General features: G+C 61.3%; 1 protein-coding gene across 6 annotated transcripts in view; it reads left to right on the top strand.

Annotated features, from left to right (window-relative positions):
* Positions 1 to 24902, top strand: part of EIPR1 (EARP complex and GARP complex interacting protein 1) — a 121101-nt gene extending 96199 nt beyond the window's left edge. For all 6 annotated transcript variants that reach the window (XM_058682412.1, XM_058682411.1, XM_058682415.1 and 3 more), the window contains 5 exons: positions 7527 to 7626; positions 18076 to 18212; positions 20825 to 20992; positions 22262 to 22429; positions 24414 to 24902. In XM_058682412.1, the coding sequence (XP_058538395.1) occupies positions 7527 to 7626; positions 18076 to 18212; positions 20825 to 20992; positions 22262 to 22429; positions 24414 to 24588 (748 nt within the window). In that variant the 3' untranslated portion in view covers positions 24589 to 24902. The remainder of the gene's footprint in view (positions 1 to 7526; positions 7627 to 18075; positions 18213 to 20824; positions 20993 to 22261; positions 22430 to 24413) is intronic.
* Positions 24903 to 25453: the final 551 nt, after the last annotated feature.

The following is a 25453-nucleotide window of genomic DNA, read 5'->3' as shown; positions in this document are numbered from 1 at the left end:
TCCAGCTTAGCTGGTGTGTGTGCACACGTATGTGAGGTGTGTGGGGTGTGCGTGTGTGGGGGGGTGTGCGTGTGTGTAGGGAATGTGGGGTGTGTGTGCATGTGACAGTAACTCAGGGAACTCCAGAATGTTCTCAGATGCCAGGGGGAATATCGCCTGATGCCTGGCTGACTTTTGCACTGACGGTCACCAGAGGAAGCACAGGTGCCACGGAAAGTGATGTTGGGGACTCGGGACCAAAGCCACTGGGCACGAAGTGGGCGGGACAGCGACACGTGATGGGGCTCTGGCGCCTTTCAGAATAGGTCAGGATTTGAGTTTCTGGCCTCCCTGTGGATTTTTTTTCCTAAATCCTGGTGGCATTCTCTTGGTGTGTGTAAGGGGGGTAATTTCACTATCACAGGCCAAGTTGGAAGGTGGGGTTAGGGTTTTTCGACAGGAGGCTGTCGGCGTCTGGGGTGGGCCGGTCTTGGCTGTTGAAGGCTGTTTGGGGGCCACGGCCGCGTCCCCCCAGCCTCTGTGAGCACGGGGCCCTCCACACTGGCGCTCCCTGTGCAGCCAACGCCCGACTGCATCCGACAGTGTCGAGCTCAGGGAGCGCCGACTTTGTGCGGGCCGTGCTCAATACCGACTCGCCTGTCTTCCCGAACCTGGGACGTTGGCGCACCGCTGTTAGCCCCAGGACAGATGAGGATCTCAAAGCCCAGAGCGACTAGAAGTCGCAGGCATGCATACAACGGAACTTGGGTGGCCTTTGGGAAGAATTCCGTTTCCTTGACATGGAAACTTACCCAAGACACGTTTAAAGTAAAGCCGCCTGCGACAGAGTGATGTCACCAGCGTGTCTGCGGATGTGACTGGGGTCGTATTACCCGCGTCAGCACGTGTATTGGCAGAGACCTGGACGCTTGTCCTCTGTCGTGGGGGTTCTCTCCACTGGGGGGCAACACAAGAGGGTTGCACTTCCGTCAAGTTTAAACACTCTTAACGAGCACATATGACTTGAAACTAGGATATAAAATATGGCAGCTTCAAACGGGATCTCGGGGAGGCCGGGGCTATGGCTTCGTGTGTTTTATTCAGGGGAGAGCTCCTTCTTCGCCCACGTAGGGCCACTTATTATTGAACTTGTTAGTCACCAGTGTACGTGCTGCTGCAGCTCAGGTAACAGGGAGCGTGAGGCAGGTGCCGGCAGGACGCGTGCAGTAGCCAGAAGGGAGGCAGGCAGCTGCCGGCAGACTCCCGGACTCCGCTGGCATCGAAGCAGACCCCAGTATAAAAGGCCAGTGACTTGGGGCCCTTTCATATGGGCCCCAGCGCTGTCCCACAGAGGGAGAGGGATGCAGCCCAGTGCCAGCCAGGGCGCGGGGACGGGTCGTCTCGGCCAGGCTGCGTGTTCACTGCACGGGCAGAAAAGGTCCACGGGATATGCCGCGTACGCTTCAAAGGAAATCTACCCCAAATGCTTGCGGTGACTAGAAAAGACCAAGGTTAGCGGTCCGAAGCAGCGGTCTCCAAAGTTCGGTGTCAGAAGGAGATAGTTGTACGTCACGACCGTCCCGTCTCCCCCAGCACACACATCTGAGCTGTGACGAGAGTTTCACAAAATGCCACCTACCGTGAAAGCAGGCGAGTGCGAGCAGGGGGGGCTGGCTGTGGCACGAGGAGGCCCGTGCCTGGCCACCTGAAGGACTGCGTGTGGGGACGAGGATTCTGGAGCAGACGTCGTGGGCGGAACGGCCTTGGTGGAGGCTGCAGGTGGATCTCGTGCTGTGTCGTCCTGTCTCGTCACGTGCACGGCGGACTGTGCTACTGGGCCATGTGAGACCGCCAGCGGGGCCTGGAGCCTTCACCACTGTGGCGCGGCTCTTCTCAGGGGGAGTCCCCCGGTGGTTGGAAGTGGGCTGGTTGGACAGACGGCTCAAACCCCGAGCCTGACAACCTTCTGCGTCCCACGGCATGTGACGGGTGCCCCAGATGTCATTGGTTCTGCTTTGCTCGTGCCGCCCTCCTGCTCTCGGTGGCGCCCCAGCTGAAAGTGGTGTTCCTGTAAGAACAAGACCTCGACAGGTGTCTGTATTTTGGCGATGGGAGAGCACACACAGGCCCAGAGAGGGACTAAACTTGGGCTGTTGGTGGGCCACGTTCTCAGCTGACGGGGCAGTTAGTAGGAAGCTAGGAGCCAGGCAGACGGCGTTTCCAGGCAAGAGCTGGACGATCGTGAAGCCGAGGGCGAACTCGGTCAGATTTGTGCCAAGCGAGAAGTCGGACATTAAAAATAAGATTCGAAAGCTTCATCGCTTTTTTTATGTAGAATTTGAGAATGATACACGTAAGCAAATGACTCCCAAGGTTTTGCTCGCAGGAGAATTGTAACTCCGGAGATGGAGAAGGGCGGGGGTGCCGTGGATATCGTGCGTTTGGCGTCTAGGGTGGCGTGGACCTGCAGGTAGAGGTGCCCGTGGGGGGAGGCGTGGGGCTGCGGGGGGGCAGCCGGGCGGCTCAGTCTTGGCTTGCCGGGCAGGAACCGCCCCCCTGCAGTTGAGCGCCCGGAGACGGGGGAGGGGCGGCCGGGGCGGACAGGGAAGCGTGGGCACCGATCTCACCCCGCACTTGGCCCGCGGGGTGTGCAGCGGCCCGCGGGAGAGTTGGGGAGCCAGCAAGACTGCCTCTTGATGAGGTGCCTTCGAGACTAAGTAGCCAACCCTCTTGCATGGGTTCCAAGATGGACCGATCCTCACTGCGTGTGCTTGATAAATAGGCTCTTCGCCCAGCTTTATCTTTCACGCGTTAAAGTGCGCTGGACACATGCCGAGAGGGGGCGTAATTAATTCTTCATTCACGATTTCCCTCAACACCTCTTTGTTAAGTGCCTCTCCTGTGCGGGTCAGACTCTGTGCTAGGCGCTTGGCATACAGCAGTGGGCGAGTCTGGGCTTGTGCTGAATTTGTAGTCTGGCCGGGAAGCCAGCCACGAATGACCAGGGGCTGCCGCTGACCCAGGACAAGGGTAGTCCGCGTGGCCTCCAGGGGTCAGGCCTGGTGGACTTGGTGTTTCAGTCAAGCCCCTTCTGCCTTCCAGAAGCCCGTCTCTCTTGGTCCTGATCTGCAAACAGTTTTTTTTTTATTGAACTGACCTGTTCTTTCCAGGTTCAGACCTGGTCCTTGAGGAGGGATGGCCGTCCGCACGCAGCCTCGGGTCTCTGGAATCGATAGGATCCCTGTGTTCCTGTGTTCAGATTCTGGTGAATCTTCTCTCCGGTCCCTTCCTCACTTTGCCTTGACATTTACCTCTGCTGAGACATGGGGGCATCGCAGAGCCATGACTTTTTAGGGACTCGCCTGTTACTCCTCTGAAGACGTATAACCACCTGTACGTGCTTTTCTACAGGCTTAGCGGGCCTCTCCCGGGCACTCGGTCTCCTAGACGTCCGCCAAGAATAAGTCTTACCCCGTCTCTCCAAAGGCTGATTGTGGTAGCGCTCGGGACTTAGTTGCCACACAGTCTTCTCTGCAGTTTGGACTCGATCCTCCAGCAAATGGGTATGAATGCACCTTGCTGAACAGGAAGAACTAGGAAATGAGTCTTCACCCCTTCTCTCCCCTCCCTCTCCTCTCCTCTCCTCTCCTCTCTTCCCTCCCTCCTCCCCTTCCTCTTCCCTCCTCCCTCCCCTCCTCCCCTCCCCTCCTCCCTCTTCCCCTCCCCTTCTCTCTTCCCCTCCTCCCCCTCCCCTCCCCTCCCTTTCCCCCCTCCTCCCCCTCCCCTCCCCCTCCTCCTCCCTCGTCCCCTTCCCCCTCCTCCCCTCCTCCCTTCCCTCTCCCCTCTCCCCTCCTCCCCCTTGTCTCCTCCTCCCCCTCCCCCTCCTCCCCTCCCCTCCCCCTCCTCCCCTCCCCTCCCCCTCCTCCCCTCCCCTCCCCCTCCTCCCCTCCCCTCCCCCTCCTCCCCTCCCCTCCCCCTCTCCTCCCCTCCCCTCCCCCTCCTTCCCCTACTCTCCCCCTCCTCTCCTCCTCCCCCTCCCCCTCCTCCCCTCCCTCTCCCCTCTCCCCTCCTCCCCTCCCTCTCCCCTCTCCCTTCCTCCCCTCCCCTCCCCCTCCTTCCCCTACTCTCCCCCTCCTCTCCTCCTCCCCCTCCCCCTCCTCCTCCCCCTCCCCCTCCTCCTCCCCCTCCCCCTCCTCCCCTCCCTCTCCCCTCTCCCCTCCTCCCCTCCCTCTCCCCTCTCCCCTCCTCCCCTCCCTCTCCCCTCTCCCTTCCTCCCCTCCCCTCCCCCTCCTTCCCCTACTCTCCCCCTCCTCTCCTCCTCCCCCTCCCCCTCCTCCTCCCCCTCCCCCTCCTCCCCTCCCTCTCCCCTCTCCCCTCCTCCCCTCCCTCTACCCTCCTCCGTCCTCACTTCTTCCCTTTACCCTTCTCCTTCTTCCCTCCCTCCTCTCGTTCCTCCCTTCTCCCTCCTCTCTCCTTACTTCCTCCCTCCTCCCTCGCATGTCTCTCTAGTCCCTCTCCATCCTTTCCTCCTCCCTCTTCCCCTCACTCTCCTCTGTCCCCCCTCCTCCTTTCTCCTTCTTCCTCCTCCTTCTTCTCTCCTCCCCCTCCCCCCTCCTCCTCTCCTGCCCTCCTCCCCCTCCCTCCTTCCTCCTCCCTCCTCCCTTCCCCCTCCTCCCCCTCCCTCCCTCCTTCTCTCCTCCCCCTCCCCCTCCTCCTCTCCTGCCCTCCTCCCTCCTCCCTTCCCCCTCCTCCCCCTCCCTCCCTCCTTCTCTCCTCCCCTCTCCCTCCCTCCTTCCTCCTCCCTTCCCCCTCCTCCCCCTCCCTCCTCCCTTCTCCCTCCTCCTCCCTCCTCCTCCCTCTCCTCCTTCCTCCTCCCTTCGCCCTCCTCCCTCCTCCCTCCCCTCTGCCATGGGTATCAGTTTTTATAGCATACCCTGTGACCCACATTCCTCCTTCAAACACCCTGCTGCTGTCCGGCCCACGTGTTTGCTCTGTGGTCTTGGACATCGGAAGCAGATGTGTTAGAACTGTGGGCAGACGGATGGGGAAGGGGAGGTTCTGAGTAAGGGCTCGAGAGACACTGCAATTTAAAACATAAAACAAGCACATGAGCTTTAGTGGAGGGATTTTGATTGTGCAGATGCCTTTAAAGCTTTTTCTTGTTTTTCGGTTGTTGGCTGTTTTCCCGGCCCTCACGCACTAGCGGTTAGCTAAATGTACTTTGAAATGGTCTCGTTTTTTTATGCGGCTTCTCTGCTCTTACCTGGATTCTTCACTCTTCCTTGAACTTGTGAGCAAGTTTTGATCACGTGCTGTGTGCCTCAGACGCCGCTGGTCACGACGGGACACGGGAACGGGCTTTGACAGCCTGGGGCTACTCCCCAGCAGACTTTAACCTGGCCGGGAAGCCACGGTCAGAAAAGTCGTGGTCCGTCTTTGGCATCGAACTGGCTGACTCTTACCCTATGATTTGTTACTTTCCCGGGAATCTCTGGCTTTCTGGTGTTTCTGTTAAAAATTCCACAAATCCCTGTCACTCAACTTCCTGACTGTAACGTTGCTGACCCTGGATGGTCAGTTCCTGTCCTGTGGTCATCCCCACGGGTCATCCCCATGGCTATGCGGCCCTGCCCTGCCCTTGTGTGTGTGTGTGTGTGTGTGTGTGTGTTTGTGTGTGCGTGCGTGTGTGTGTGTTGGGGTGGGGGGTGGATGTAGTCTGTGAGTGAGGTCCGGTGAGGAGCTCCTCGTAAGTCCTCCTAGGTGTACCGCTCCTAGAATATCGTGTTGAGGGTGGCATCTTTTTGTCCCCACAAACCCGTATGTTGAAACCCTCATCTTCGGTGCGTTGTATCAGAAGGGGGGGGCCCCCGGGAGGTAGATGCGGTCTGAGGGCGGAGCCCTCTGGGTGGGATAGGGGCCCCTCTCCCTCTCTGCCGCACCCGGGACACTCGAGAAAGCAGCGGTCCTCGGCAGAAGCACCCTCGCCGGCTCCCCGATCTTGCGCGAGTGTGGGAAGGAAATGTGTGCCGCTCAGGCGGCCGGGCCGGCGGGGATCTGTTGCTGCAGCCCGGGCTAAGGAGACTGTCGGGCACAGGTAAGTGCGGTGTTCTCTCCCGGGACAGGCCGGCGCCGCCCCCTTGAGCCTTCTGTCCCGGTTTGTGTTTTCCCTGGCGCTCCGTGTCAGGCGTGTGAGCTCTGCAGGGGCTCACCTGTGCAGATGCACTGCCAGGACGGACTTCGGCCACCTTGCTTCGGGAAGCGTCTGAATGCAGAGTTCGGGTTGGCCATCATCGCAACAAAATCGGAGCGGATTTCAGAACCTCGCTTCCTGGCGTCTCTTCCAGCTGCTGTGTTTTAATTTTATGGGCTGGATTTTGTGCATTTTTCGCCCGTAGTGTTAGAAGGATGCGCTAGGCCGTGTCTGATGCAGGAATGATGTACGCAGTCATAGTGCTGTGAACTTCACGTGCGTTTCTTCAACTGTAAAGGAGAAGGACGTTGTGGTTTTGAATTATGTTAATGTTGTGATTAAAAGTAATCATAGCTGCGCTGACGGCCTTGAAAAGCTGGTGTGAGGGACTTGCACCCGGGGCTGCCCCCGCCCCCCGTCAGTCAGTATCGTGCTCTGTCTCCTGGCGTCCGCGGTCACCCCCGCCTGGCGTCCGTGGTCATTCCCACGTGGCGTCCACGGTCACCCCCACATGGAAGCGACGTTCTCCTCTGTATAAGCACTTGAGGGATTCTTCAGGGAGACAGGAACCCTGAACACGTTTCATCTCCACGGCTTTACCACGGAAGTGATGGGTTTGTGATCTTTCATCAGTGACTCACATGTGTGTGTTATCAGCTGGGGTGGCTTTAGCTGCAGGTGACAGGACACTGGCTCAGACTGGCTGGCACGTGATGACATTACGTGACATCATAGGCAGGACCCCCCCCCCCTCCCCCCCCCCGGTCACTGTGTCAGCCGCGTCCTTGGGCTACCAAAGAGGTGGGCATCCTGCCCCAGACGGCAGTGTCTATCCTGGGCCTCCTCGAGCCCTGGCCCCCAGCAGGCCGCTTCCTGTCCACCTGGCACAGCTGGTCACTTGTCCGTCCCTCCATCAACAGGAAGACACATGGGCTCCGGTGGCCACAACAAAGCAGCCCAGGCTGGGGGCCGAAACCACAAACCTTATTTGTCACGGCTCTGGGGGCTGGAGTCCAAGGTCGGGGCATCAGTGCGGGTCCCAGCGAGAGCCCTCTTCTAGCTGTGTGCTCAGGTGGCGGGAGAGAGAGAGAGACCACAGGGAGAGGCAGCGGTGGGGGGGTCACGCGTGTGCTGGTGCCATCGCGGCCCGCACTCACCTCCTCGTACCCGGAGGCCCCGGAGGCCCGGAGGCCCGGAGGCCCGGAGGCCCGGCCCCCTAACCGCGGCCGAGTGGGGAGGACGGACATTCAGCGGGAGAGGGCGCCCGCGCGTGGTGGCTTGCAGTGGGTATGGGGCAGCCACAGACACAGGTGCGGGGCCTCTGGCGTCAAATTAATGGGGCTTCCTCTTCCTGCAGTGTGGTGTGGGAGCCCACGGGGGACGGGAGGAGAGTCATCTCGCTGGCCGACAGCCACATCCTGCTATGGGACCTGCAGGAGAGCTCCAGCCAGGCCGTGGTGAGTGACAGGGCTACGGTTTCCCGTGTTGTGTCGTTTTATATGTTTATTATACTTTATTTTTAAATTTTTTTTAGTGTTTATTTCTGAGAGAGCGAGGTGGAGGTGGGGGCTGGCGGGGGAGGGCAGAGAGAGTGGGGGACAGAGGATCTGAAGCAGGCTCTGTGCTGACGGCAGAGAGCCCCATGCGGGGCTAGTTTAAAAAGTTTTTTTTAATGTTTATTTATTTTTGAGAGAGAGACAGAGCATGAGCCGGGGAGGGGCAGAGAGAGGGAGACACAGAATCCGAGGCAGGCTCCCGGCTCCGAGCTGTCAGCACAGAGCCCGACGCGGGGCTCGAACCCACAAACTGCAAGATTGTGACCTGAGCTGAAGTTGGTTGCTCAACCTACTGGGCCACCCAGGCACCCCTTAAAAGGTTTTGGTTTTTTTTTTTAATTTTTTAAATGTTTATTTATTTTTGAGAGAGAGAGCATGAGCCGGGGAGGGGCAGAGGGAGAGGGAGACAGAATCCGAGGCAGGCTCCCGGCTCCGAGCTGTCAGCACAGAGCCCGACGTGGGGCTCCAACTCACGGACCGTGAGATCGTGACCTGAGCCGAAGTTGGACGCTTAACCGGCTGAGCCACCCAGGGGCCTCTACGTGTTGTGTGTTTTTAACGGGACCTATCGGCTGAATTGAGAATACATGTCTTGGTTCGTGTGTGCTTAGAATCCTGATGTTGGTTAGGAAACGCTTAGTGCACGGACAGAGCCAGCAGTCAGAGAACTGTGTGATTGGCTGTCTCCGGTGAACGCTGTCTGGGACCGGGCACACATAAGACTCAGAGCCACAGGCTGACACATCTCTGCCCTTTGGCCCATTTGCCATCCTGACGCATTTTCTCATTTCCAGTGTGTTGTCTTTTCCACGGATGGACACTGGAAGTCTGGTTGGAATCCTCTTTTAGGTAGGAGCGGTCGTCATAAAACGCTGATTTCCTGGTGCTCGTGACCTGTCAAGTGTCTGCGTGAGTTGTAAAGAGGGACGGTGACATGTGACCCGTCTGCCCTGTGGCCTGTGACCCCTGGTGGCCTTGCAGCTGGTCTTCTGCTCACACACGTGCTCGCGCCTTCTCACGGGTTGTAGTCCTCGGACCGTGCACGTGTGGGACAGAATGCAAATACCGGCCAGAGTCCTCCAGCCGAACGGGACACTCGAGGGGGACCTCGTGCCCGGGGCCGTTCCCTGTGGACCTGCAGGTTTGCGGGGAGCTGGCCCCTCACCCCCTCCTGTGGCCTTGCTGTGGCGTCTGGGTCACAGGCGCAAGCTGCCTCCCGGCCCTCCCACGCACCTCTCGTGGGCGTTGCTGCAGAGCGGACAGGGGGCAGGAAGGGGCCAGTCCGTTCCCGCTGGACTGCGGGGGCCGGAGAGGCCGGGGCGGTGACGGGCCCTGCACGCCTGTGTGTGCGTGCACTCGGTGTCGCCCTGCCCCCTCGGCAGCCCGTCCTGAAGCCAGACGGGGACGCCTGTCCGGACCCTCGGCCGTCTCGGAATGACGCCATGTAGGGGGATTGATCTGTGACTTATTTTCTGCGGAGACCAATTTAGGCTCCTCTGCTTCGTTTTTATCCGCCGTCAGCAGTTCTGTCGACAGCACTTTGCGGCCCTCTGCCGGGTGTTTAATACGGAAACCTTCCTATGGATCCTGGCCACCTTCACACGCCGCTCCTCGGGGTGTTTATTGCTGGAGGGTATCGTCTGCTGCGGTGAATCGAATCCTGTGCTCGCTGCATCATTACCTTTTGCAATTAAATCGGAGGTTCTTTGCCATTTGTAATCATTAGCAGAGCCGGTGGGGGGGTCTGCGGGGGGAGCTTCCGTGGGGTCCCGGCTCTGCCGAGGGCAGAGGGGACGCCTCCCTGTTCTGGCTCCCGCTCCTCTGTCTCCAGGGCCCGGTGGCTTCCAGCAGCGGTGGGAACAAGTAGCTTCCCAGGTGCAGCGAGCGAGCGGCCGAGCAGGAGGACGATGGGTGCTTTCAGAGTTGACTGTCCTCTTCCTTCCGGCCGCGCGTCCGTGTGAGGGCTTCTCGAGGATGAACCCAGGGTCACCTGCTCGTCTGTATGCACCCAGGGGCACGGACATTCAGGAGTGCCTCTCTGAAGGAAGAGAGCGGGCGTCAGGGACACAGTGTTGGTTCAGAAATGTGGTCTGAGGTTGAACGCACACCGGGAGGATCGCCTGCACGTACACGGGGGAGGAGCTGGTGGTGACGGGAAGGTCATTCGGTCCAGCTCAGGGCACGTCCACTGTGCCAGGAAGTAGACAACACACGTTTGTCCTTGGGGACGGGGAGACAGGGACTGCCGGGTGGCAGCTGGGCCTCCCTCAGGACGAATGCACCAGGTGGCCGGGGCCCTGGGACTCCTGGCCCCGGTGTCCCCCTCTCCCGTGGGAGCCCGGCTGTCCCCTGCCGTGCTGTGACCCCTCCTTGCTCCCGGCCTGCGTCCCCAGACGTGTCCCTGAGCAGAGAAGGAGGCTTGTGAGGCCATTGTCATCTCTGATGCCAACTGCTCAGCAGTAGCGAGGCTGCGGGCCAGCGGCTCCCCTCGGAACCCGTTCTCCTGTCCTGGCTCTGCCCTCTGCTGGTGCGGCCCAGCACGGGGACCTCGCTCCCGGCCCCCGGGGCGGTGCAGGCAGACATGGCCACTCCGCCCCACGCCGTGTCCCTTTGCTCTCTGCCCTTTCGTGTTGTCAGCGGGACCTCTTGCAGACGGAAGGTTGTCATCTGGTTTTTAATAGACCTAAGTTTTGGAGAGGTTTTACTGGGTTCCCAGCAAAAGTGGGGGACGGGAACAGACACTCCCCCCGACCTCACACCTCCCACCATCTGCGTCCACCCCAGAAGGACATGTGCTGCACTCTCTGGGCCCGCTACATGGAGCTCGACTCCCTCGTCCTGTGTCCAAGGTCTCTGGTGGCGTGGTGGCTCTTTCCCTGTCTGATTAGAGAGGAGGGTCGAGCACCCATTGGCCAGAGAGTGCGGGTCCGTCCCATGTGCCTGCGGTCATGCAGCAAGTGTGGATGGCTGGTGCTGAGGACACACGGGAGGGTTGGAGAGGTCCCCAGACACCCACCACGTGGCTTCGAAGCCGTAACAGGGCTCACGAGGTGTTTCCACAAATCTTTGTCCCTCGCTAATTGTAAAGCAGTCCACGTTCATGTAAAGAAAGACACAGACCTTGGGGTCACAGAATTCGACTCCCTCACTTGACAGTTGAGAAAAGTAAGACCCAGGGAGCCAGGGGACGTCGTGGAGGCTGCAGGGTTTGAATGGCAGATTGGGGACTGCGGTTGTGATGCCGCACGAAGTGTTTGCCGTGGCCCCGCGCGCGTGCCTCTGAGCCACGTTTGCACCCCTCCCCCCCCCTCCCCCCCAGGGCCCGAACCTCGGCGCCTGGCTGTCCCCACCGGCCAGTCGCGGTCTGTCTGCGAGGGTGGATGTGATGTTTGGAAATGGTCAAGATTTATTAGGAGGAAGATCTCGTAAATAAGGTAGCTGCCCAGGCTTTGTAAAACTGGCCCGTGCAGCACAGGTTGCAAGTCTGGAAGCTGGTTTTGTTGTGAGCCTCATACAAAGCAGTCCTGCACAGATGAGAGCACTCGCTGCTTGCCTGCGGTCGGCGGGGCGGGCGGGGCTTCAGGCAGCGGTCACCGCGCTTTCTGTCTCCGGATACTTGTTTTTACAAAAAAGCCGTCTTCTTCAAGAAAACACGGGGCAAGTCGTTTCCTAAGTTGCGTATCTCATGTGGCATAATAGCTACATATGGCTTTGATTTTGTAAATGTCGGAGACAGCTAATATTCTTTAATCTTCCAGTTAGATCTTGGAAGAAATCGCCAAATACAAAGAGCTAGGCATCGGTGTCTGGCAAAGTGTTTGCTTCCCAGGTTCTCAAAAGACTTCTTTCTAGTAAGAGCGGATGATAGAGGGGAGAATATGTTGCACACACGGGTGTATTTAAGGGATGCAGCTGCCGTGGCCGGGGGAGCGAGGCGTGCGTGCCTCAGTGGTGCCAGGCGGTGAGCCCTGCCGCGGCCCGGGGCTGTCTGAAGAGGGGCACGTGGCTGGGCTTTGAATGCAGACGCACGGCCTCTGCCTTCCTGCACTTGGCCGCCCGGTTCTGGGGTGCGCAGTGTATGGCTGATTGAGTTTCAGTTCCCAGGCTGGCTTCGCTGCGATGGGCTGGGCCGGGCGTGGGCCGGCAGCGGGCCGGCAGCCGTGCAGAAGGGAGCCCTGGCAGGCACGAGGCACAAGAAGGACACACTGAAGGCCGTGGCTCTGTGGGGTGGGGGTGGGGTCCAGGCAGCCTCCCGAGCTTTGGAGTCAGGTCCCTTTCCCGCCACCCACAGGGTGACCTCGGGTGAGTTGCTTGGCTGCACTGGCCTCAGTGTCCCCATCTGTAAAGTGGGGACCGGTTTCCACACGTATGAAGTGGCCCTTACGTGAGGACAGCAGGCCCCTCGGTGCCTGGCACACAGGTCTCACTCGCCTGTTGGCCGCACGGTTGGGGTGGGGGTGGGTGGGGGTGGGGGCCGGATGAGCGTCTGGGTGAGTGGATGGGTACGGCGGCCGGAATACGCAGTGCTTAAACCTGGGCTGTGAACGAGAGTCGCTGACTAGGATCCCAGTGTGAAGGCCAGAGGTACAGGGAGAGAAACCGAGATGCCGAAAAGCAGTCTGTGTTGACTTGATAATTAAATTCCTCCCCTCAGAGCCAGCAGGGGGGATCACAACTCACACGTGAAGGGCGCGTGTGTGATCGCTGCACTGCTTCTGGGCTTTTGAGCCCACGTTACGTAAAAGCTTCCCCCTCTCCAAAGAACGGCCTGTGATTAGATCTTTCTCCCCAGCAGATCGCCGGAGTCTGGTTGGCGCGACAGGAAAATTGGTTACGTTCTAGTCCGTCTTGGTCAGGAAATTGAAATCTGCACTCACAACCTTTGCGGTGTCGAGTGTGGGGCTGAGGTCAAGCCTGCAGGTGTGGGAGCAGGACGCACGGTTTCCTCTGCAAAGAGAGCTCAGGTTTTAGAGCAGCAAAGGGGCAAAAGCCCTCGTAGTTCTGTTCCTCCTGCAAATAGAGTGCTGTTTGCAATACGCTAAAAATAACTTTAAAACGGCCTCAGATTCCCTCCCCGGTGCTGGCACCTAATACCCTGTGTGCATTTTCAAAGACAGGCTGGCTCTGGTTCCCAGGAGGCCAGCTCCGCAGAGCCTGGAACGCCTTCTCCCGGGGAACAGAGTCCCCGCAGCAGTGTGGAGCCCGTGCAGCCACCCCCGTGACCCTGGACAGCTTGGGGCGGAGGGGTGGCAGGATCCCCCTCTGCCTTCCTCAGGGCCTCTGTGCACACCAGCCTCGCGGCCAGCCCTCCTCTCCCCCGCCTCTGCCACGTCTGAGGGCAGTGACCGGCTGGGGCTGTCCTGTTGAACCCGTTCCCGTCACCCCATCGACCCTGATGACTCACCCCACGCCTTCCGTCCACCCCTGAAGACAGACCAGGGCTCCGTGCATTGTCCGGGCCCTGGAGGCTCTCATTTAATTTCCACGGCCCTGCGGGGTGGGCTCCTGAATAGCTCTGTCTCATGGGAGAGTTACCAGAGGGAAGCCAGGCTCGAGGGGACCATGCCACTGGCCAGGTCGCTTGGAGTCACAGCTGGGGCTCATGCCCAAAGCTGGGGCTGGAATTTCCGGCCTGAGAGAGGCAGGGGACACCCGATACTCGAAGGAATGCCCTGTTGGTGTCATCTCAAACGGGCACTGTAGGCGTGCCAGCATGCGTTTGGCTGCAGGACAAAAGAAATGACTTAAAGACTGAGGGAGTTTGCTGGCTGATGTGACAAGGAACATGGCTATAAAGCAGCTCTGGGTTTGTCAGTCCAGTGTCTCAATAGCATCAGGACCCAGCCGCTTGGCACGCTTCTCTTGTGCTGCAGTCACACGGTGCTGCTGTCTCCCGTCACGCTTGCAAGGTGACTGCGGTGGCTCCAGCCATCGCATCCAGACTCCCACATCATCCACAAAGAGCAGACTTCTTGCCTGCATCCTGTTTGTAAGGAAAGCCCTTCCTGGAAGTCCCTCCGTCCCGTCTTCAGACACCGCCACGTGCGCCTGCCGAAACCAGTCGCCGGCAGGGACACAAGCCCGTCACGTGTGCCTTAGAGCAGCCCCCCAGTCCCCGGGGTGGGGAGGGGCTGCAGCCCTGCCATTGCGTCCCTTGCCGCCCTCCTTCCACGGAGTGGGCGGGGGGGGGGTGGCCCTTTCTCAGCCACTCGCCCGGCATCTTTGGCGGTGGCCCGCACGTGCCTCTTGTCTGCTGTGCTCCTTCCGCCGAGCCCGGCGCCTTGTCAGCCCGGGGTCTGGGCACAGACAGTGCGGCTGTTGCGTCTGGAAACACTTTGCCAGCTCTTCTTTGTGCCCACGTGGCCGCTCACGGCAGCGCGAGTTGCAGAGTTTTGTTCGCCGGACTTGTGGTGTTTTGTTCACACGCTGGGGCGGGTTCCGTCTGTGAAGAGAGGTGTGGGGGGCGGCTCTAGTCCCTCCCTCCGGAGCAGGAGGCTCGGGACGGGGTCGTTGTCGTGAGTGTTGAAGAGCGGGGTGCCACGTGAACTGCACTCTGGGGTTCCTGCACAGCTCTGTCTCCGTGTCACCAGGAAACCTAAGCGTGTGCTCGGTCAGCCTTAGAACCTACATGGCGAGGTCTCCTTCCGGCGGTCTTGCAGAGGGACCTTGGGCATGGCGTTCCCGCTGCCCTGGGCAGATCGTGCGCTAGGGAGCGCCCAGGTCCTGTTCCTGCCCCACCGCTGTGTGAGACACGGGGCGTCGCCCACCCTCTCTGGTCTCAGATTTCCCGGCTTGACGTCAGGGGGCTGGACTGGCCCATCGCTCGTGGTCTCCCCTCTCCTCTGGTAGGCGCTCATGTCCCTTATCTCTAACAAATGACCGGGAATGTGGCTGCCTCCCGCAGCCCCCACCTGGCACGACAGTTTCTTTGACCGTCAGGGACCTGGAGGCCGGGCACCCCTGGCATCTCTCAGGGGCCGCGTGCAGGAGTCAGTGTCTGGGTCTCATCAGAGGACTCGACCGGGGCGGCGGGGGGGGGGGTGTTGTGCCCCAAGCTCAGGATACCGTTGGCCTGGGGCCTCGGTTCCCTGCACGCGGGCCTCTGAGTGTGGCCGCCAGCCTCATCGAAGCCAGTGCGGCACTGGGGAACCTCACATGGTGTAGGACGCCCCTCGGCACAGAGGGCTCTGTCGGTTTGAAGGCCGATACCTAGGGAGGGCCCTGCCCGCCACGGGCTGTCCGGCCTCCTGCCCTCAGGCCATCGGGCTGACCTTCCACGGACCCTGCCCACTCAGCCCACACCGCCTCCCCTCTGCCCTTTGTCCAGTCAGGATGTGTATGTTTCCCGTCTCTGCCTCACTGTGCCTGCCTCCCTCTGCTTTCACCGATTTGAGGTGTGTGCGGCCTCAGAGGCCATCCCGGGTCCTCACTGTGCCCGGCCTGGCCCCTCCAGCTGGCCCAGCGCTGTTTCCTCTGGGATGTCCGGGTTTCCGTTGTAATCTCTCATCCTGGCCCTGCCACGGGCTGGCTGGGGTTTCCTTGCGGTTATTACCCGTCTATACCTGGGTTTCCTCATCTGTGATGTGGGTCTGTTAGCATGTACGTCGTGAGGCTGCAGTGACCTCACCAGGACAGGACCGCGCGGTAGCTGATAACCAGTCAGCGTTCCCACCGGAGCGAGCCTCACGTGGAGTGCTCACCTCTGCAGCAGGGGGGTGTGGTGCGGGCCGGGTCACCGGCCCTCTGTCCGCCTGTCCCTCTGCCGTACTCGGCGTGGCCGGGGCCACTCAATGTGCTTGCTGACGGCCGCACCGCTGGTTGCTGGTTGGTTGATGGATTAATTACCAGCCGCCTTCAGAAAGCTGGAAGAGTCCGGGAGCTGGAGGCCGGAGGCTGGTTCTGCGGAGTGAGCTTTGGAAGCAGACGGTGCTCGTTAGTTTTGCCGACTTAACCTCTCCGAGGGGCCCTGATGGAATCAGAAGGGACACAAGTGCCGAGGGCTCGGTGACGAGGCTCAAGGGTCATCCGTGTCCGGGGCGATGCGGTGACGCTTCCCCACCAGCCTGTGGACAAGTCCCCCCGTCGAACGTACATCCCCTTCTTCTGAAGGTGTGACCTCGTGTCTTTACCTTTCTGAAGCCTGCGGTGACGAGCCGGTCTGTGTGACAGAGAACTAGGGAGCTGTGTGTTGAGTTCATTGTCCTGCTTGCTGATCTGATCTAACCCGTCCTCGGCAATGTGGAATAGCACCTGGAGAAATCTTGTTTGATTGATTTATTTTTTCCCTAAAGGAGAAACTGCGAGCATACTTCTTAGCCAGTGCCGGGAGTGTGGCGGTTGAAACCGGCTGGCCCAGCTCAAGCCCCCACGGGTCTCTGGAGCCTGGTGTGGAACCTTAGCGTCTAGGCCGCAATGCCCCCTGCGAAGCGGGCACCTGTCTCCGCCTCCCGCCTCGCTCTTACTCATGATCCTCCATGGCGCGGCCTGTAGGTCCCCGTCGTGAATCGCCCGCCACCGTTCCGTGTCGTCTGTGGCTTGGTGGGGGTGGCCTGCGTGCCCTGCGGGGCCCCCCGGGGGCTCCGTGCGGGGCCACCTCCCACAGACCCTCAGGCCTTGCGTTCCCAGGGGCCCTGGCGCCCGGGCTGCCGAGACGGCCCGAGATGAGCCGCGAGGTCTGGTGCCAGAGCAGGAAGGGCAGAGCCCCGCCCCTTCGGCTAAGTGCGCCGTCTGTTGTCCCCACGCAGTCCGCGTGTCCTTGTCACCCCACCTGCTTGGCTGCCGCCCACTGGTCCTGGTGGCATCTGACGGACTGGGCCGGGCCACGTCCCTCCCCAGGAATTTCTCAGAGAGTCTCAGGGTCGGCCTGGTCTTCTGTGGGTGTCTGCTCTGGGTGCCGCTGCCCCTGCCTGGGGGCTGGAGGGAGCCAGAGCAGCTCAGAGCGGGTGCGGACAGGCACAGGGGTCAGGGGTGAGGGGCTCTGGTGTGAGTCCCCACGGATGCTGTTCCCGATGTCGCCCCGAGACGCCCCGGGTCCCGGCTCAGCCAAGGCCTCCTGTTCCGAGGACCGCTCTGCCCCTCGTGACCCCTCGCCTGACCTTGCTCTTCCGCCTGTGGCCCCGAGCCGCTGCCCTCGGTGTCCCTTCACGGCCCCCAAGAACTCCCGGCACGCGTGTGGGCCTGCGTCCACTGGACCAGCAGTGGTCAGCCTGGGAAAGCCTTGCGTTCATTCTCCACATTCTCCCGTCGTGAGCTCGTCTGGCCTCGGCCTCTGTCCCCAGCCACTCCCCCCGTCATTTCTGGGCACGCCCCGGGCCTCCTTGGGAGATGGCTGCCCCCTGGGTGCTGTCCTGCCCTCCGGCCGCGTGACTGTGGTCCTGCTGTCCCCAGAGCGCCGGGCTGGTCGTGGCTCTGCTTCGTGCACGCCTCGCCAGCACCGCGTCCCTGTGAGTAGGATGGACACAGTACCTATTTCTTTTCTTTTTTAAAAATTTTTTTTCAAGTTTGTTTATTTTGCGAGAGAGGCAGAGAGAGCACAAGTGGGGGGCAGAGAGAGAGGGTGAGAGAGCACCCCAGGCAGGCTCCGTGCCGTCAGCCAGAGCCGGACTCGGGGCTCAAACTCGTGGACCGTGAGATCATGAGCTGAGATCAAGAGTCGGATGCTCAACCAACCGAGCCACCCTGGTGCCCCCTCCCCCTTTTTTAAATTTTTGGGTTTTTTCACAGTACCTTTCTCTTGCCTGGAATGGAAGTAACCCTTTAACTTTGTGCCGAGAGAGGATTAATAGGTTGTCCTTGCTGCCCGTGAAGGCGGAGCGGAGACCTCACCTGGGGTGTTGTGAGGCAAAGGCCCAGCTTTGCCAAGGAGAGGGCTTGGGGGCCTGCGGGGAGCACGGGCACTGACCGCCCGGCCGTGCCCGGGGGGCCATCGTGCCCGTGTACTGTCTTAGAGACGCCCCTGCTGTCCCGACTCAGGACGCAGCGGGCACTGGGCGCCGGGGCGCGTGTGCCTGGACCTCGCCGGCCGGGACGTGGCCGTCGGGGAGGCCAGGTGACTGAGTGGCTGGGCGGTGCTGCCTTCGGGCTGGAGCAGGCCAGCCCGGCACACCCTGGCAGGTCTCCTTCAGCACGGGGGCTATTCATATGCTTTCTATTTTTGCCGTGCTCGGTTTTATAGCTTTTTCCAAATAAGGTTCAAACGTTTTTGCCTTTTAAGGGGGGATGACAAAGACAGAACTCCCTAGTTCTTTTCCGTAATGTCCCGTGCGTGCGGGACGTCCTCTCAAGCTTTGTGAAAAAAGGTTCACGTTACTGTTTTTTTCTTCTTCCCTTGGAACACCACCCAATTCCCAGCTGGCCAGTTCGGCGTCCCTGGAAGGGAAGGGACAGCTGAAGTTCACCTCGGGACGGTGGAGCCCTCACCACACCTGTACCCAGGTGGCCACCGCGAATGACACGACCATCCGAGGGTGGGACACGCGGAGCATGAGGTCAGTGGCTGTTGTGACTCGTGGGTGTGCCCTGGGCCCTGCCCCCTCTCCCCTCCCCTCCTCATCCACGAGGGGGCGACTCTGAGTCCGGCGTATTTGGGTCACACAGCGTGTGTGCACGTGCGCTTGTGTGCTTGTGTGTGTGCGCGTGTGCCCTTGTGCGTGCGTGCGCTCTTGTTTTTGCGGGAGGCCGTAGCTCTCGCTTTGTCTCTCTGCCCCGCCTGGAGCTGGCAGGCCCATCACAGTGGACGGGGTTCCTCAGCTGCTACTGTTCTGTGTGGACGTCCCTTGACTGGTGGCAGTTTGTACTGAAAACTAGGACTGGGCTTGTGTAGCTCCTCGCCAGGGGCAGGGTGGCCGCTGGGCTCCTGGTCCCCGTGATTAGCGAGCACAGGGTGACAGGTGCAGCCCCAGGTTCAGTTTGGGGAGGTGCCTGTGACCGTGTCTGTGCCTTTAAGACACACGCCTCCCGGGTAACCGACTTTGTCATTTAAGTCATTATGCGCCGCAGCCAGTGGTTCTAATGGAACAAATAAGAGTGATTTTTCTGTTCCAGGTGTGGTTTGATAGGCAAAGGAGTGATGGGGTGCACATCTGTTGCCGTGGCAACGGGAGCCGTGCAATCGTTCTTAAGATACAGTTTACCCCTCAGCACACCGTCATTTATCACCGAGGCGCAGAGACGGATGTCGTGAAATAGCTTGTGTTGCCTTCAAGGGTGGGGCACAACTTTGAATGTAGTTCTGCGGCCCCTCTGGAAACTCAGGGGCTAATAAATAATCAATTGCCACTTCCTCGGGGTGTGAATATTGCTTGAAGCCGGAAGCTGGCGGCCGAGGACCACGGGCCTGAAGGACGTGCCGCCTGAAACCCGTCTCTGTGGGTCCCGTGGCCTCCTCGTCCTCTGTTTTCATTCTTCCTTCAAGGGCGGGAAGAACGACAGTCTCTGGAGACCAGAAACTCCGCGGCTGCTGTTGCAGAGGCCGGACAGAGAGCAGGCGGGTGTGGGTGGCGGTGCCCCGTGGGAACCCCCTCGCCCCGGTCTTCTCCGGGGACGAGCCCCGCGCCTTGCTGACTCAGTTCTCCTTCTGCCGACGGCTCTGGTGTTCGCCTAGCCGGGGTGCTTTTGATGTTGTTTTTGGAACGTACTGTGCTTTCTAGCCAAAATCCCTGCCACCAGGGCACATGGAAAACCCTCCGTCAGGGCTCCGCGCACGTGCGGCTGTCCCCGCAGCGCCCTAGGACCTGCCACGGTTGTACTTTCATACATTTGCCTGTTGCACGTGGAAGGTCTTCGGGGTGGGCTGTCTTCTTTTAGGAAGAAATATTAGGGTGTTGGAAAGGTGCAGGATACAGGAACCGTTTCAAGGTTTAAAGTGGTTTAGGGCCGGCAGGCCCAGTGTGGGAGTAGATGGAAGGGAATGACTTTCCCCACCTCGAGGGCACGGGAACGCATGGCTGCCAGATGCGCAAAGAGATCCCACCTGCCGGCTCACCAGCGAGGAAGCCGGGGGACTGGGGATGGGGCGTGGTCGCAGGGGAGGCCCGGTCACAGCCAAGCGGGGATGCGCTGAGAGCACCGTGGGCGGCGGTGACCTCGCCGCGTCCATGTGGTTTCAGCCACCCCTGCAGCCTCCCTGGATGCCCTGCCCCTCGCCTTTGGGTGTCTGACATCAGAAGGACTCCTCATGTGGATTGAATGTTCTCATTTCCCACCCTGGGAGGAGCAGCTTGGAGCAGTGGAAGTCAGGTTTCCGTTGGGTCTGTGCATACACGTGTGTGTGTATGCACGTGAGTGTGTGCCCGCGTGTCTGCACGTACAGATGTGTGTGCGTGTGCACACGAGTGGATGCACCTGTGTATGTGTGTACACGTGCGTGCATGTCAGTGCACGCACACTGTGGACGCACGTGTGTGCAGATGTGTGCCCACGCGTGCAGATGTGTGGGTGCACGCGTGTCTGCGTGTACAGATGTGTGTGCGTGCCACGTGACCGAAGTGAAAAGCGCCCCGTGTCTCCTGTGTGGCACTGGGCCGTGGTGGAGGTGCCCCCAGAGTCAGTGCCACGAGGGGCCGTGAGCGGATGAGGGACAGCCCAGCCACAACAGGCCCTGTCTCCTTCACTGCTCTTTATGCTTTTCCAGTTTTTTCCTTCCGTGCCCGTGTCTGTGTCTCCCGCCACCAGCACCGCTGTGCTCCTGCTCTGCCGCCGACCTGTTCCTTTTCTCTCTCTGTGTCCTTCCAGAACTCGGTCGGCTCTCCTCCCGTCTCAGTCTGCCCCCACTCCTCAGGGCAGGGACAGCCCCTCTGACTCGCTCTCGTTCCCGAGGTGCTAGGTCGCCTTTGTGACGGTTGTGAACCAGTGTCCCTTCCTCAGCTCAGCTCGGGGGGGGGGGGGGGGTGGGAATCACAGGTGTGCTCCTGAGGAAGCCTCGGCCTGGGCTCTGCCAGGAGAGGCGCTGAGCGGGGAGCCCCAGCCTGCAGGCCCGTGGCGGGACCCGCGGTCCCTGGAGGCTGGCCCTCCATGGGGAACGGGAGGCGGTGCGAGTCCGCTGAGTGGAGTTTTCACGCCCGCGTCGCGTTCTGTGTGCGCCCCCCGCTTTCTCCCGCAGTCAGATCTACTGCATAGAGAACGCCCACGGGCAGCTGGTGCGGGACCTGGACTTCAACCCCAACAAGCAGTACTACCTCGCCAGCTGCGGGGACGACTGCAAGGTCAAGTTCTGGGACACCCGAAATGTCACCGAGCCTGTGAAGACCCTGGAGGAGCACTCGCACTGGTAGGGACTGGCTGGGGCGGGGCGGGGCGGGGGATAGAGATCTGGCTGCCGGGTACTCTCCCGTTTGGAAAGGCCGCTGTGAACTGCTCAGTCGACCCGGTTTTACTTTTCCTAAAGAAACACTCATCCCGGATCCGAACGTTTGGGATTCATCAATGTAGGCAAAGAAGGAAAACGTTCCGTCTGTGTTCTGTGGAAGGAGTGCCAGTTGGGACACGCGAACACAGTGTGCGTAGCTGTTCACGCGCGTTGTTTGCGGTGCTGGGAAGCTGCAAACCGCCCAAATGCCCATCAGGAGGGGGCCGGTTAGTCTGGCCGGTGGGGGCTGTGCAGCAGGCGAGGCCAGGAGAAGAGCTGTGTGTGCGGGCGCCGAGGGTCCCCGACAGTCGTTCCCGAGGCGTTTAGTGTTTACCGTGGGTCTGGTACTTTGTGAGCACTGAGAGAGCAGCTCTAGACCAACGTGCGTGCCATGAGCTAGTTTTCATTCCAGTGAGGCGTGTGTGTGTTTGTACACGTAACTGCCTGTGTGAGTGTGACTGTCTACGTGTGTGCACGCTTGTGTGTTCACATATGTGCGTGTGCGCATATGTTCTTGTGTGTGCACGCTTGTGTGGACATATGCCTCTATACTTCGTGTGTGTGTGTGTGTGCCCTTGTGTGTATATGTGTGCTGTGTGTGTGCATGTATGTGGAAGAAGCATCTAGAAGAACGGGATTGCTGTCAGGCGTCCTTGCTCAGGCCAGGGTGGGCAGGTCACAGGAGAGTTGGCTTCTCATGGTCTATATCTGAGTTCTTTGAATTACTTTCCAGAAGCCACGACGTTTCTGCAGTCAGAAAATTAAAAACCCGAACGCTGGAGTAGAGTTCGCCAAAGTCAGCGAGCGGCTGTGATTGCTGTGGTCGAGGGGACGCCCGTCCTCCGGCTCGGCTCACCGAGCTCCCTGGGCGGGCACGTCGGTGGCGCAGACCCAGAGCACGCTCACGGCCCCGTGGCAGCTGTTTGTGGACGTTGCCCTGGGGTCTGGCTGACCTGCCCTCCGCTTCCGGCGCAGCCCTTGAGCTTAGGGTTTTGGGCGCTTCCGTTCGGTCCCGTGTCTGTTTTCCGGGACTTCAGAGAAGGTTTGGGAGAAACTCGCGGTGAGCCCAGCCGTCTGCTGGGACCTTCCTAATGTCGCACCATGCAGTCTGGGGTCGGCCGCCTGACGAGCCCGCCGTGACCCCTTCCGGGAAGGTCCGAGCGCTGCTAGACCCGCCTCCTTGCCTCGCAGGGTGTGGAGCGTCCGCTACAACCACTCGCACGACCAGCTCGTGCTCACGGGCAGCAGCGACAGCAGGGTCATCCTGTCCAACATGGTGTCCATCTCCTCCGAGCCCTTCGGCCACCTGGTGGACGACGACGACCTGAGCGACCAGGAGGAGCGCCGTCCGGAGGAGAAGTAAGGGCACGGGCTCCCGGTGGCACGGGGCTTCCTCTCCCCGACCGCCGCGCGGTCCGGGTGGCTCGTGGCGGAGGCGTCCGGCGGGTGGTCGGGGAGGCTCTTGCCCCTGCCCGCTCGCGGGTCACGGTTCTGGAGGACGTCGGCACCCGCCGCGGGGGAGTCGGAGTCGGGTCACGTTGGCTGATGTCTCCTCACGTGGGTCCTAGAGGAGATCTTTCCGGTGTCTTTCCGTCTCCTGACGGCCGTCACTAGTCTCTCCGGCCTCGATCCCTCCGCCGTCCCCATGAGCGAGAGATCGCCGTCGGCGTCCCCTCCGCTGGCGTGGATTTGAGACGTGTGGCTCAGTTGGTGGCAGCGGCCCTCACCGCGGCAGGCGTGGACCCCAGGCCGGCGCGCTCAGCCCCCACCCCCAGCCGTTCCCCTGTCCTGCTTCAGCCTGAGGTTGCACACGGAGTGTGGTCAACCTTGATTCCCCTCGTAAGTCGCACCTCCTGGTTGCACGTTTCCAAAACACTCCTTCCTGGTTTGTTCTCCAGTCCTGACTGCACCTGCTCAGACCGGGGCTCGTGCTCCCGAGAGCGGCCCGGCTCCTGGGGGCTCGGGGCTCGCGCGGGTCGCGCTCCTGGTTAGTGCCGAGCAGGGGTGCCCCGGCCCCAGGCTCGAGTCGGAGCCTCCGGCTGTGAGCGGAGTGCGGCTGCGGCTTCTGTCAGCCGCATGGAGTGTAAAAGGGGACATTTCTTGTTCGAGGAGACTGTTGTCCGTGCGGGGAGCTGCCTGCAGAGGTCCCGTGTCCCGGTTCCCGGGGGGGACGGTGTGGAGTGGGCCCCGTCGAGCCCTGCCGTGAAGTAGGGCCGGCCCTTCCGTCGTGAGGTCCTTTACCGCTCCGTCGTCCGAATTCTTCCTGCAGCTACCTGAGCTCGGCCTAACTTCACTTTGAGGCCAGACCTCCGTGCTTGGGGCCTTTCCCGCCTTTGTCTGTCTCGTGGCTTCAGGTGTTCTCTGTTCAGGCACGTGGAGCCGCACTACGGGGACGCAGGAGCGGTCGTTTGGGGCAAGGACCGGCCGACCGCGGTGCCTCTGGCTTTGGCACCCCTCGCCGGGACAGCTGTGCCGGTGCCGGTGGGACTCATGGCGTGCTGCCCTCCACTCGGGCGGCTGCGGAGAAGCGCCTGAGCGGGGAGGCCGGCAGATGCGGGGACATCATCCCCAGCGTCCCCTAGCCTTCCTGCTCCCGTGGTCCGTCCGCGTGGCTCACTAAATTCAGGAGAACAGAATCCCCAGGAGGGTTTTCCTGCAGCGGGTGTAACACGGCCCGCTGGGGCACGGCGGGTCAGCATCGCCGGAGGGTGGGCAGGGCTGCTGCGTGAGCGGGCCGGAGTGGGGTTGGGTCACATAGAGCTGGATGCTGCTCGCTGGGGAGCGGCACCCTGCAGCATCCAGGAGCGCGGGGTGCCGTCCGAGTCGATGCTCCCCGCGAGACGGGAAGAGAAGCGCCTGAGGGGCCCCTCCGAGTGGAGAGCGTGCGGCGTCCTGTCATCGTGGGCACGCGGGGTCTGTGCTCCCCACGCGTGTAGCGTGTCCAGTCAGAGTTCCTGAGGAGGAGAGCCGTCACCCCTCTTCAGAGGGCGGTGACACGGAACCCCGGCCGAGGGCGTTGCAAAGCCACACCGGCCGGCTGGCAAGGGGCCGCGCCGGCAGTCCCCAGGGTCCTTTCTGCTTCTCGTCACCCTTCGCTCAGCCCTCACAGTTGTTTCCTGGCCACCGTCCCCTGAACCGTGGCCCCTCGTAGACTCCCCGGCACCTGCTGTCCCACAGCCAGAGAAAAGAGTGTCCCCGGGCGTAGCGCGGATTCCGTCCGCCTCCGCGGGGGGCCCGCTCCTCACGGCCGTGTGAGGGTCTCTGTGCTCCGGGAGGAGCGGCCCCGGCGGCCCCTGCAGGACGCGCCCCCGCCTCGCTCATGCGTGTCCCTGGTGCCTTGCAGGAGTCAGGAGCCCCCGCAGGACAGCGTCATCGCGACCTACGAGGAGCACGAGGACAGCGTGTACGCCGTGGACTGGTCGTCCGCCGACCCCTGGCTGTTCGCCTCCCTGAGCTACGACGGGAGGCTCGTCATCAACCGGGTGCCCAGGGCCCTGAAGTACCACATACTGCTGTAGCGCGTCCCCGGCCGTCCTCGGCTGGCTCTCCCGCCCCCGCATCTGTTCGGAGGCGGCTGTCCCCACAGGCCGCTCTCCGGGAACCGGCCTCACCTGCGTCCGCCGCGGGAGCCCCCGCGGCTGCGCAGCCGGGTCTCGGCGAGGTGCCCCGTCTCTGGGGATGGCGCCAGGACGTGCTGCCCGTCGGTCACCGTTGGCCTTCTCTGGTCTCTTCGAGGATGCTGGGAGTGTCACTGAAAGAAAATAGTATCTGTTTCCATAACATTAACTCCCGTTTCTCTTGAGATTAAAAGTAACATAACCAAGGCCGCGCGGCCCGGGCTTCTGGCTCATTCTTTCAGGAACCCTGCCCCGCGTGGCCCTGTCACCTGCTCTCCGCTCATTTTCTCTGGGCCTGACACGTCCGTGCGCGGATCGTGGCGTCTGCGTGGCCAGCTGGGGGCGCTGACCGTGGCCGGGAGTGAGTGTCTCCCGTTAGCCTTGGCCGCCGATCCCGGGTCCTGCCCATGTGGTGCCGATGGCACCGGGGGAGGCAACTTCTTGTCCCCCAAAGCCACACGCCTGCCCTCGTGAAATCCCATGCCGTGGTGCTGACCCCCACTCCTCAGTGAGGCGGACACGGGACGTGTGGACTCGTGCCCGGTCCCCCGCCGTGGGCCCACGGGTCTGTGCTGCCCCCGGGTCGTGAGCGCTGGCTCAGAGGCGTGCAGCCCACCCTGCCCCTGCATAAGTGCCTGGTGGAGGTGGGACACGAGGAGACAAGCCCCCATTTTCCGAAAGCACAGGAGATCCTCCACGTGTGTGTGAGTCCTTCAGCCGGAACGAGAAGGCCCATCGGAGCTGCCCCGACGTCCCCCTCCAGGTT

Source organism: Neofelis nebulosa, chromosome 9 (genome assembly GCF_028018385.1).
Source record: "Neofelis nebulosa isolate mNeoNeb1 chromosome 9, mNeoNeb1.pri, whole genome shotgun sequence".
In the NCBI taxonomy this organism is placed as follows: domain Eukaryota; kingdom Metazoa; phylum Chordata; class Mammalia; order Carnivora; family Felidae; genus Neofelis; species Neofelis nebulosa.
The sequence above is the reverse complement of the archived record's forward strand: the minus strand, read 5'-3'. Positions and strand labels throughout refer to the sequence as shown.